Here is a 12574-nt window from a genome sequence, read left to right as displayed (position 1 = left end):
GAGTAAAAATCCCTCGATTTTTATTATTTTTACAAAACTTAAGGCGCTCATTTTTTATCTCCGGATTACTAAAGTAGCAATGTAATAATAAATTGGGTACATTTCAAAATGTGAACCTACAGAAAGCTTTCGTAAGATCTCAACTAATCTATGACTCGTACTAGATAAATTTCGTGTTTTAGTATTAACATAAAAACGTCGAAAGATAAAAAGTTTTTATCGAAACCCACTTTTCATCATGTGAAGGAATAAAAACACATCGCCAAAAAAAAAAAGGAATAAAACATTTTCATGTTTAAATAAATTATCTGTTGCTTTGTACAATTGGTGTTGGAATGATTAATAAACAACAGGAAATTGCATTAGTTTTAAGATTTGTATCCGATAAAGTTAACAAACTCGGAGCGTGTTTTCCCCCTGTTACATGCAAGAATAACAACTCCTACTCTCTTTCTCTCTCTCTACAAATTCTACTGTTTTACCCCACTCCCCTTTGTTTAACATAACAAAATTACATCAACTAAGCGAATTAATGATGTTTAAGTATTTTGCTACGAAATGTATGTGCATTTTTTGACATATCCTATATATAGTGAAAACATAATTGTGATATAATAGTTTGCGTAGTTCAGTTTTTCCGAAAGATACGTAGTTAGATAACCAACCACCAGAACTACACCCACGTACTTCTCAAGAACATCCAACGAACTTCAGTCTGTAAACAATGAAAACAAGACAACACAATGAAATTTTTATGTATTTTTTAAGCAGCTTCATTCAGTTTATTTTCAATTCTTTTATTATTATTTTTTATTGATACAATGAAAAGCCCTGAGGTTCGTCATGCTATAGCTGTCGACCTTCAAACGATTATTTATTATCAGTAAACATGACGTCTATATTTTCTGAAATCATTTAATTCATTTTATTTTCCGAACTAATAACTCTTATATTGAAAATCACGTTAACACTTTTTTATTTACACATACATATAATGAACATTACACACCACAATACATTCGTGTTAAAATGAAGATTTAATGGCGATAATGTGATGCATTATGCAAACACTTAGTCTATACAAGAGAAGAACAATTACTTTTACACTTGGATCATTAAATGCATGATATTTTACTGCAATTTGATAATTTGCCCGAGGAATGTATTGTGTATGAGCTATTAGAACTTTGACTTGAAGGTAGAGACATGTGGTTTATGATTGTTTTGGTTATTTGAACGTAGGAACGTGAATTTTTTTCTGCCTACATTAACTATCTTTCAAATTATCGCTTAGGCATTTTGTATATTTTTGTATGCTTTTCAGCTTTTGATTTTTAAGGCAGTAGATAAAGTTGATTTCAAGTTTCTAAGGTAAAAATCTCTTCTCATTTTATTTGAGTTTGTAACGAAAAGCGTGTAATGGTTTGAAATTGAACTAGGGAGTGTTATCTTTATCCCAATCCATACCATTATTTTGCATGGTCAAGTGTTTGTTGGAATTCTGAAAAACCAATTACTATGAAACAAAGATTAATGGTAGGTTGAATATTTTCAAGTTTTTGATTAGGCACTCAGTTTTGAATTGTCTTTTTGCTAACATCCCTACCATCCTATAATCCCTCTACATATGAAACTAATTGTATTTTAACTGAAATCTCACTTGTGATTACTGTTAAGTTTTCCCACTGCTTTCTTTTATTTTTTTTTATTTAATTCAAGTATGGGGATGAAGAACAAAACGGCATTGTGAAAATTCATCGAAAACAACACATTAAATAATCAGAAATTCACGGTTTACTCCCATTTGATCAATAATTCAAAGTGTATGCTAACCAACGATACTACTATCATAAAGTTTTCAGCCTAGGGTTTATAGGTAATTAAGAGAACCATAATATTTCATCAACGAACGTCTTAAATCTAAAATTTACCGCAATGTCGTCCGTCCTGTCGCTCTCTATGGTTCTGCGTGTTGGTCAACTATAAAAGACAATGAACGACATCTTGCGGTAATGAAGACGAAGATGTAACGTTGGACTAGTGGCGTGACACGTTTTGATCATATCCGAAATGAGGATATCCGCGGTCGTTATGGGGTTGCACCGATCGTGGAAAAGCTACGCGAGATGCGTCTTCGATGGTATGGTCATGTAATTCGTGCTAACGAAGGTTGGTATGAACATCGAAGTCGATGGCAAACGACCAAAAGACAGGCCGAAGCAACGGTGGTTTGATACGCTGGATGGGGATTTAAAAGCCTTAAGATTTCTCCCAGATCAGGTATTCGATAGAGCCAAATGGCGAAACCAATCACGACGAGCCGACCCGGCTTGCGAACGGAAAAAAGGCTGAAGAAAAAGAAGAAGAGAACCATAACATTTGACTTTGAAGTTTCTTCAGTAGCATAGCGGCCTCAATGGTATTTAACCTTCCAACCTATTGATCATACGAGATTTAGTTGGCGAGTTTGATGCTGTATTTATCGCAGCCTTGAATAGGTATTGATTGTCTTCTAGCGATTAATTTGAGCACCGAATAACATAGGTATGTCACCAACTCACTGTGTATACGCAGTTCGATACTATAATACATACGGCCCCCCCATATTCTACGCACATACCCACATACCTTAAATTGATATTTAAATACTAATGCCGTAAAATTAATAATAATAATCGTTGGCGTAACAATCCATACTGGATCAGGGCTTTGAAGTGTGTTAGAGCACTTCATTCAAGACCGTAACGGTACGCTACAGGATTACAGTACCCTGTAGGAGGCAATTTGGTCAGCATTGCACCCGTCCGAGATTATTACCCTGATTTGACTCAGGTACTCATTCACAGCTGAGTAGACTGGTATCCAGCATCCAGTCACGATAACATCCCCACCAGTGAGATTTGAACCGCGCTCTAACCATGTGAGCCATCTGGACACACACGGCGTAAAATTATCTTTCTAATATAGCCAGTGTTCTTTTGGATTTTGATTCGGTGTTCGTTTTTGTTTGACACCATAAAATTACGAACTTGTGTTTTGCCCGTTTGTAATATTGAGTAGAGTTCTTTTTCGAACTAAGAAACAACATGTGTGCACGTTATTGACGAGAACCAGTTGGCATAAAAACAAAGAGCACACAAAACAACTAGCACGAAAAGTTACTCTAATTTCTCTAATATCTTTTTTATCTATGGAGACGTTGGGAAAAATCTCGGGGTGAAAATCGATCAATTCAATTAAAGTCTGTATTAGCGGGCTTTCCGAAAAAGACTCGGGCCTGTGGGAAATTATTCTATTCCCACCCGCTCTCGATGGGACCTGGTTTAACAACACGATTCGATAAAGTTGTCATTAAAAATAATTCCCGAGTCCGTCATTACACTTCAGCAGCGCCGAAACTCCAACCGTCATTTTTCCACATTTCCGATCAATGTTATAAATTCCATATTTCCATCCCTGGGTCATATTTCAAAAGTATCCTTCAGAAATGATCACGTTTCGATGTACGGAGGAATTAAAAGGAATAGGGTCCAAATCCTAAATCTTTGAGTAATAAATTTTGCAATACTTTCAATTTTGCTTATCCCTTTTTTAAGAAAGTAATTTCTCTTTGTCCTTAAAATAAACAGAAATCGCGTCCATCTTCCATTTTGTCGTGGTTTGAAAATTTCTTTCCCCGAAACTCTTTCTTTTTCGGGAACAGTTACGTCCTTGGTGGTTTAATGTGAGTATCCATCGAGTTGACTTAACCCCGCGGTCTCGGTAAGAAACGGATTGATTTTTTTACTACAATCAGAGCCACGCTGCTGATTGGTCTGAACATCGAAGTCGATGGTAAACGACCAAAAGGCAGACCTAAGCAACGGTGGCTTGACACGCTGGATGGGGATTTGAAAGCCTCGAGATTGCACCCAGATCAGGCATTCGATAGAACCAAATGGCGAAGCCAATCACGACGAGCCGACCCCGCTTGTGAACAGGACAAAGACTGAAGAAAAAGAAGAAGAATCAGAGCCACGATAAGACAAGCACAACGATATGAATCTATACTGAGTGTATGGCTCAGTGTATTCATACTGGTGGATGCAAAATCTACCTAAATCTCTATTGAGCTTTGGAGTATGGCACCCGTGTTGAAACGCAACACCACGTTAGAGACCCGAAGGTCTCATGTTCGCTTCAATGCAACCACAACTCCCATGAAGCTTCCACTAGGGGCCAACCGCAAACAACCGAACTGAATTCAAATCATCCAGAATTTCTCCTGAAGCATGCGAAATCAGGGACTATCCCGGTTCCCATGATACCAGTATACCCCTGGTGAGGTTTCGTGGCCGAAGTCACTTCAAATGAGTCCCTATGCAGACTCGGGTCTGATCGCCCTGGTAGGCCGTGGAGCATTACTGCATTGTAGCCAGCAAACCAAAGTGAATACAGTGTGAGTGGGGTTTCCCAGTGCCACCGTAAAGAGGTTTGGTTTGGCCGACAGGATTGCTCCCCCGTTTTCCTCACCGCCACCTTGAGCATCATTTTTAGGAACAAATAATAATCGCTCAGAGCTAAATCTGCACTATGTGGAGGGTAATTCAGTATTCCAGTATCTGAATAACAGACATCACAACACGCGTTGGCTGCACAGGTGCATCATTGCTGAATATTGTGCAAAAGCGGCGCACCTTTTTTTTTGTTGTAGTCGAACGTAGTAATCCTTCTTCTTTATAGTCGATTAATACGATTCCTTGGGAATATTAAAAAACCGTATCCATAGGTTTTCCAGCTATCTGGGATACCTTGAACTTTTTGAGGATGGTTTTCCCAATCCGGTCCAAAATGTTTTCTCCCGTTTAGAAGATAAAAAACTCAGGGCAACACGAAACTTATGTTGTTACCCATGTTGAGCAGACTTTAGACAATTCAAGATAGAGTCATGCGGAGTTTTCAAAGCCGTTGTGATGCTCCAATCATTTATGCAGGCTTTTTGCTACGACAATGAGTTTTTCTGCTGCCAATCCTATACATTCTGCGAACTTTTTAACCTTCCGTGGTACATATTTGCGGAAATGCCTAATTTTCACACAAATGCATATTACGAGAAAAAGTTCTTCAAATATTTTTACAGCATGGATTTTTTGCATGTGGGGGAGGCGGGTGTTCTCTATGCATGATGACACGTTTCTTGGCAACAAAAGACCACTTTTGAGGGGGCTCATTTAACACCAATTTTGTTCTGATATTGACCTCTTGGAGCCTAAGCTCCGTACTATTCATCGTGTCTAAAAAGTATTTACATTCAAATACTTTATCGTTGTAAGGATCCTTCAAAATTTTTCTTCAGTGGCGCTACAGTGCAATATCGCTCCTTGTTTTTCAAAAGTCTCCGAGTCCACTCTTCTCGGACGAGTGATTGCGTTCTCCAATTTGGAAGACGGATAAGCGTAGCGCAGTCGCGCCCTTCCATCATCTGTTTGGTGAGACGTCTGAGAATTTTCTTGTCGTCTATTCATTTTATATGGACTGCACTAACAAATCTTCATCCTATGTAGTATTTGCGCGGGGGACAGTGATCAGCTCTTAAACCTATCAGGGTCTTAAGTTTACTTATTTTTTGAGTTTCGGCTGGTTTACCCCGCGGCCCATTCTTATTATTTAATTTACTATGCCTATAATTCACCGCTGCCTCTCATCGAAGGGTTAGTTCCCTAAGCTCCCAATTTCGTATGGTTTTCACAACTAGGGCTTTGTGCTCCCATAAATTGTGTTTCAGATCTCTTGCAAATTCACAAATCTAAGGACAGCAATTGCAACATCACTTCCAAGGCAGTAGTGGTTGGACTCCTCGTGATACCTGTAGTGCAGAGGCAGACAAGTCTTTGACGTGAGGACAGCCACTTAGCAACTTGCTTTTGCTCCTGCGGTTGTGTGGTTTCAGTCCCCATGTTTTATGGTTATTTTGTTACGAAAATTGTCCGCTTGCCGTTGTTATTTACTTACTCGAATTGTGCGTTCCAATTTAGCTTCATATCTAGGATCACTCTGAAGTATTTGGCCTGGTTTGATATTTGATACTGTCCATTAAAAACAGATGGAAAGTTAAGTTCATCCAGTTTTCGTTTTTTGGTGAACGTCTGAAGGAAGATTTTGTTAGAGATTACTGTAATAATCTCCCGTTCACATGACCTGTCTACTAAACATACAACTCATTATGTTTTATACCTTTCTGCTTTATGGCGGTTAGTACCATTAGTCCATTTACGATCCTAATATTTGATAACAGAGGGATGAAGAAGCTGATTTCGAGGCATAGGGAGGAGTTCATATTAGTGTCATGATTTTGAATTAATATTATTTTCCACTTCTCCCGCTGCATATTCGACTTTCAAAAAAGTCTCATTAATGGATCAAAATCGTGGATGCGAATCTTATCAATATTTACAAATCAAGAAGACAAAAATCGGCCCAGATTAGTTTGGGCATGTTGAGATTTGTCTTTGAAATATCAACTCGCTTCCTCGTTTGTTCATTTATTTGGATTGTAGTTCGTTTATAATAATTCCGCTGTTACCCTTTTTGGTACCATACAATTCTCCCGGCATATTGACGGCCTTTTTACATGGCAAGAGGACGGCGCAATGACCGAGTTGACTGAGCGACAGCCTCCTTATCTCCCCGCTCCCCGGTTCATCATGAATGTTTGTGTTCCCCGTTGTGCTTGACTCATTACCGTAGGCTTATCATTTGTACAGGTTCAAGTGGGGTAATAAAATTTAAGGACCGTTTCATTGAAAATGAATTATTAAAGGATAAGGAAAAATTTATAAAAAATAAAAGGAAAAGGGGACTGTACAGATGTCCTATTTTCCACAAATGAGCAGGAGACATTTATGACTATTGAGTGTTTTTTTGGGTGGGGTAGACACACATTTTTTTTTTTTGCCACTGAAAATATCCACTAATCATTATTTTTGGATCATTCTCCATACTATGGGAATATAACTCGTAATTTTATGGAATTATTGAGAATATTTTTTTACCGTTTCATCCTGGTTATGTAATTCTTTTTCATAATCAAGTTCGATACCAATTTACACGCTTCTGTTAAGAAACTTACACGCAAGTTTGTAGTATTTAACATTGTTTTGGACAATATACATTTTGGAACTTCAAATTAGATGAAGTTAAATGAGAAGAGACTTTCCACCCACCATTTTTTTATCTCTCGCTTGCATTATGTTTTTCCGCTGCTTTATATTTCAAACGCACTAATTTGTTAGGATATACAAAATTGAAGAAAATATTCTATAGAAACCATAACTACTAAGTTAAGGACAGAGCATTAAGTATGTTGAATATAATATAAATAGAACTATGCTTTCAATCGCACTTGTGAGTCTACTTACTGTGATTTTTACTCGGGAATAATGGAACTCAACACGTGGCTCTGCATCTATTTGAATTTTGGCATTGCGCTTTGAACTCACCATTACTATGTATGTATATTACACATTGGACTTTGAAACTGCTCGTTAAAAGAATTGAACTATATCAAACGGATATGATTGTATATGAGCTTTCCGTAACATATCCAAATAAAGAGAATTAAAGTTTAAATCGCAAGAAAAGAAGAAAATTCCCTATTAGGTATTTTTTCGTTATGTTTTGTTTTTCGGTTGTGTTGCCAGGCAGCGCCAACACTTACCCTAACAAGATCACGCTATCAACAGATGGCGGACTCGCAAAAAGACGAAGAACAAGTACAACTTCTTGGCGAAGAAGGAATACGTGCCACTCAGCAAGGACAAAACTTGAAACTTGGGTAAATATTTTTATTTAAATAAAAACAACAGGAAAACAGTATAGGTATTCGTATGATGCAATCAAGTATATCGGAAGCAATGCGAAGAGGGTCTGACATTAAAGTGTTAATATGTTTTAGTTAATTTTGAAGTTGGTCTCAAAAATTGAAAAGTGGCTTCAGGGCTGGACTCAATGGCGACAAATTAGATTCAACTGAAGAAAGTTCATTTCAGGACGAAAACTGAAACGACTGATGACCTTAATTCAGATGAATATATACGCAGACTAGGCAGATCCTTTCTGTATAAAGTTGCTTGCGACAGTGTGAAATGAAACCATTAACTGACTCGCTTCCTTTTAATTGCAAACGTTTCTCGCATTGAATATTATTTCCAAATTAATTTGTGTTGAGAGTTCTCTGTTAACGCAAAACTTACGCCTTTTAACCGTTGATTATCGTGTTACGTAAATAGATTTCGATGTTTCGTGTTTCTTATATATACTTTATCCATGTATATATTTAGTAAAAGATTTAAAATAGATTAGAGCAAGCGAATATTGATGACAACCAAATTTTTCTTCCTCAAGAAAAAAATTAGTAAGCGTTTGGAGAGAGTCGCAATTTTTGAACGTGAAATTATCGCTACCAGCCCTTTACGTAGCCGTTTAAGGCAAGCAATTATTTTATAAAAACGTTTATAACTATTAATTTTTTGGTTTGTTACAAAAACGGTGAGATAAATATTTAATAAATTCTGGAACAAAATTAAGTGAATTTGCTTGCAATTGTTACTGCCTTGATATGTTTCTTTTCGAATTTCTGCGTTTTCTTTCGAGAATTTCATATCGAGGCTGTTTTTGAGATCAGTTAGATTTTGTTCTTTTAGTTCTAATTAGTACTAGCATTAACATTTAACTAAAATAAGATGAAATATGAACTTAAGCAAATTTAATCTGCTAAAAATAGTGGAATTGTAACCACCCCTTGTGCAGTGTCAGATGTTCTACTAAAATACTGTGCAGAGAAACGTTACCTTATAAAACAAACAATCGTTAGGGTCGCTGTATGATTACTATTTCTTGAAAGAAAATAGGATATTTATATAATTTCGAATTAGTTCCAGTAGATGTTCATTTCAGAAGAAAAAAAACCAAAAACAAAATAAAAATGCACATATATTTTTGAAGATATTATGATTGTACTTAATTTAAGATTCTATCGCATGGTGTCTGGGCTACAAACATTTTTTACATATTCTAGTAATTAACAAACGAAAAGAAAGGAATATTCTGTATTTCGCAAATCTCTTATTCATTTTTCCTAAAATTTATCACCATTTTGTTTACATGTATATTCATTCCATATCAGTATACATAACACCACATATTACCTGTTTGGTAAATCATATTATTTTTATCACTATCCACTTTATACCGTTGCATCTACTTTTATCACAACAAAACAAAGAAAAAGCAACTTTGGTCAGTAAAATCTGGAGAGGAAATGGTATATTAAAGAAACTCTAAAATAATTCACTGAAATGCAAGGAATAGCTAGTGTACAACTAAGTCACTGTCGTGCCGACTGCAAAAGGATGTTTGAATGATTTGTAGGATGTAGAAACGAACGGGAAGAGTCGACAACGACTTGTTTCTAATCACAATAGAAATACTATTGTTTTCGTTTCTGTTGGCTCTTTCTACAATTTTGCCTCTAAATAGGAGTTCTTTTGTTACATTTTTACACAATATCTAAAGTTATCTTTTTTGCGTTACAACTCCATTGCAATTTGAGTTTACTTTAAATAATGGTATGTATTTTACAGTTGTTTATCATTTTGACCTTTCTAGTTTCGTTTTTTATTACTGATTTTTTTTTAATCTCCATTGAATTTTAAACATATTTTTATGCACATAATCGTAGCACATTAAAGTCATCTTATTGTACAATAAAAACTATGATTCCTATGTACATACTTCACGCTGCATCCGTGCTGTTTTAAGCGTATAAAACTGAATTATTATCATGTAAAAAGATAATTCAAATAATATTATTCTTATTTATATATCATTTTGAAAGCCCTGCACTACTGTTTACTACTAGAAAAAGATTTAAGGCTTATTCGACTAGAAATTATTACCAAAAAAAAAGAAGCATGCTATTTTTCTAATTGCAGCCAATATCTATTATTTGGTGTACAGTTCTTTAGAACAAAAAAAATTGCGCGTTTGTTATTGCAGTCCCACAGGCTAATTGAACGATTTTCCCGAAAGAAAACAATCGGCCGTATGCGTTTTTTATACTAAAAATTTGGCCCGACCAATTGTCGATGATGGCATCTTGTTGGCTAAAATTGTCGAAACCAAAGTCCCGTGCAATAAGTCCATCGGACAGTCCGTTGTATCGAGAATTCATGAAGTTTAGTATAGAAAAACACGATTAACAGTTCGCAACAGTGTTATTCTTTGAAACCGTAAACCATGTCAAGCTGTTTCTCTGGATGGTATATTGCCTGGTGGACCATTTGAGTATTTGACTCACTTTAGTATCGGCAATTCCTTATGTAGTTATGTAATCGAAAATGAGAAGATGATTTTCCATTTCCTCTAAAAGCTAATCTGGAAACTCCCAAAGCAAACTATGATCATCCCGTTTGAATTCTTGAGTCAATATCATTTCGTAAGTGTGTTAAAATGCAACCACAAAGTATGCCAGGCGGTCATCCTTGACATCCTTCATTAATTAGAACGCCGCGAGATGGATACATTATTTTCGATTATACTTTACAAAAGGTCGTCTCCCTCCTCTTCGCAACGTCAATAATGCGAGTCTGTCGGCATAACTTTAATCTGATCTGGGTTCGTAGAGTTTGAAATACTGAGTCTGTTTATCAAAGCGAAGATCTGCTGATTATTAAATGGTTCGAATAAAACCTTATTCGATCTTAAGGACGACATTAGAGGCGGTTTTGGCTCACTGTTTTATGGTGTTGTGGAAGATTTGTTTGGAAAGTTTTGAGAGGAGATAGTATATTATGATAGTTAAAAAATCAACCGATTGAGATTGCAAAGTCCGGTAAATTTTCAGTCATCATTCAGTTACTCCGAAACGAGCCAGCATCATTGTTTAATATACCTCAGGGGCTAATACACCTACTTGATTCTGTTCTAAATTTTGTATGACCGACTGGAGATGGAATGATTGCAGACTATTTCGTAATAGTTGCCAAATTTCTAAATCATTAAAAAGCTTGGTGTCCAGCGTGATATCCGACGTACTTGTGATATTTCCAGCCTTATTTCGTCTCATAGTTTACGACCAAACCCTACTTCTTTCGAAATGTTCCGTCATTTCTAAAAATATGCTTAGTATCGAACAGGGCCATTTCATCATTGATGGTGCGATGACTTGGTTTGGTTGAGCGCCAGCATCTCGATCTCGTTGCCTTGAGTTCGAATTTCGATTGATGGTTGTTTCTGTTCTGCTGTCCCGCTATTGAGGGCATGTCACTTGCACAGCAGAGTGATAATAATGAAGCCGAACAATAAAAAAGTTACGAAAAAGAGGCTGTGTGGATGACCTAGGGAGTGAACAAGACACATATACAAAGCTCGGAAGTTCAAGTGTTACCTGATAAACAATCCGCAACTTATTTGTGTGGAATTACTTTTTACCAATTTGAAAGATACATATGTGAAAATAATCATAAAATCAAGATTCATTTACTTGTCTCGATGTGACTACATTTACCTTGACTGAGACGGCCTAAAAATCAGCCGCATGCAGCACGAATGTAATGTTGTGAAATTTCGGCCCATTTACGTTAAATCATTTTCTTCAGTGCAATGCTGACCACATTGCCTCCTACAGTATACTGTAGTGTACCACTGCGGTATTGAATGAAGTGCTCTAGCACACTTCAAAGCCCTGATCCAATTGGATTGTTGCGCCAACGATTATTATTATTATTATTTTCTTCAGACTGTCCCTACTGTTCTGCTGTTTAGTCTTCACCGTGCTCTCCAAAATGGACCTCATGAAAAAGTTCGTCGGACTTGCACCAAGGAAATGAACTGTGGAACATGGTTTGTTTAGCCAATCTTGGTTCACACGAACTTTGTGGTCTTGTTGAAATATCTCGGCTTATGACCGAAAAGTCTGGGCGTCCATAGCGCCAAAGCCACCTCTAAAACATTATCGTTATAATAAGACGAATCAACTTTGACGTCAGACACGATGAAAGCGATTGGGGGGCATCCATCAGCGATCACTGCTGCTTAAACCATTACTTGTGAGAGCAAATTGTCGGAGGCTCAGATGTTCGTATGTGTGTTCAGCTAAATAGACCCAATTATTTTGTGAGTTTGTGTTTCAATTAGGATATTTTTCCCGTTACAGAACACAATGTGCGGAAATTGGCTATTTTTGTGCAAACGCAACAGCTTGTTTGCTCTTTCGGGGCAAACTTTTTTGTTATGACATAGGATCGTGTGCTTTTGAAACTTCTAAAATTTAACCTTAAGTTCATTTGCCAATATGCGTCAAATGCTTCGCTCTGATATTCTTAGTTTTTTGACCATTTATTTCCCTCTGCCTCGAGGGTTTCTCTGAAACCACATCTTCACCTTCCGAGTCAGTTCGATCCGCTTTCACAATATGTTATTCAATATGTTCTTTTTCAAAATAACCTCCCTCAGTTGTTATACACTTTTGCAAGCTTCTTACATTGCACCTCCACAGCATTTATGACTTCGTTATTTGTCTTGATTTTTCACCTCC

The 12574-nt window shown here is 36.7% G+C and overlaps 1 protein-coding gene across 6 annotated transcripts in view; it reads left to right on the top strand.

Annotated features, from left to right (window-relative positions):
* The window catches only part of LOC119652340 (V-type proton ATPase 116 kDa subunit a1), a 45736-nt gene that overhangs the window by 19476 nt on the left and 13686 nt on the right, over positions 1–12574 (top strand). The window contains exon 5 of one of the 6 annotated variants that reach the window (XM_038056362.1): positions 8383–8465. The exons of 3 other annotated variants lie outside the window; for them this stretch is intronic. In XM_038056362.1, coding sequence (XP_037912290.1) covers positions 8383–8465 — 83 coding nt within the window. Of the gene's footprint in view, positions 1–7679; positions 7814–8382; positions 8466–12574 lie in introns of all 6 variants that reach the window. 2 more of the 6 variants (XM_038056361.1, XM_038056358.1) reach the window with 2 other exon arrangements.

The sequence above is a fragment of the Hermetia illucens genome, chromosome 3 (assembly GCF_905115235.1).
Source record: "Hermetia illucens chromosome 3, iHerIll2.2.curated.20191125, whole genome shotgun sequence".
Lineage (NCBI taxonomy): Eukaryota > Metazoa > Arthropoda > Insecta > Diptera > Stratiomyidae > Hermetia > Hermetia illucens.
The sequence above is the reverse complement of the archived record's forward strand: the minus strand, read 5'-3'. Positions and strand labels throughout refer to the sequence as shown.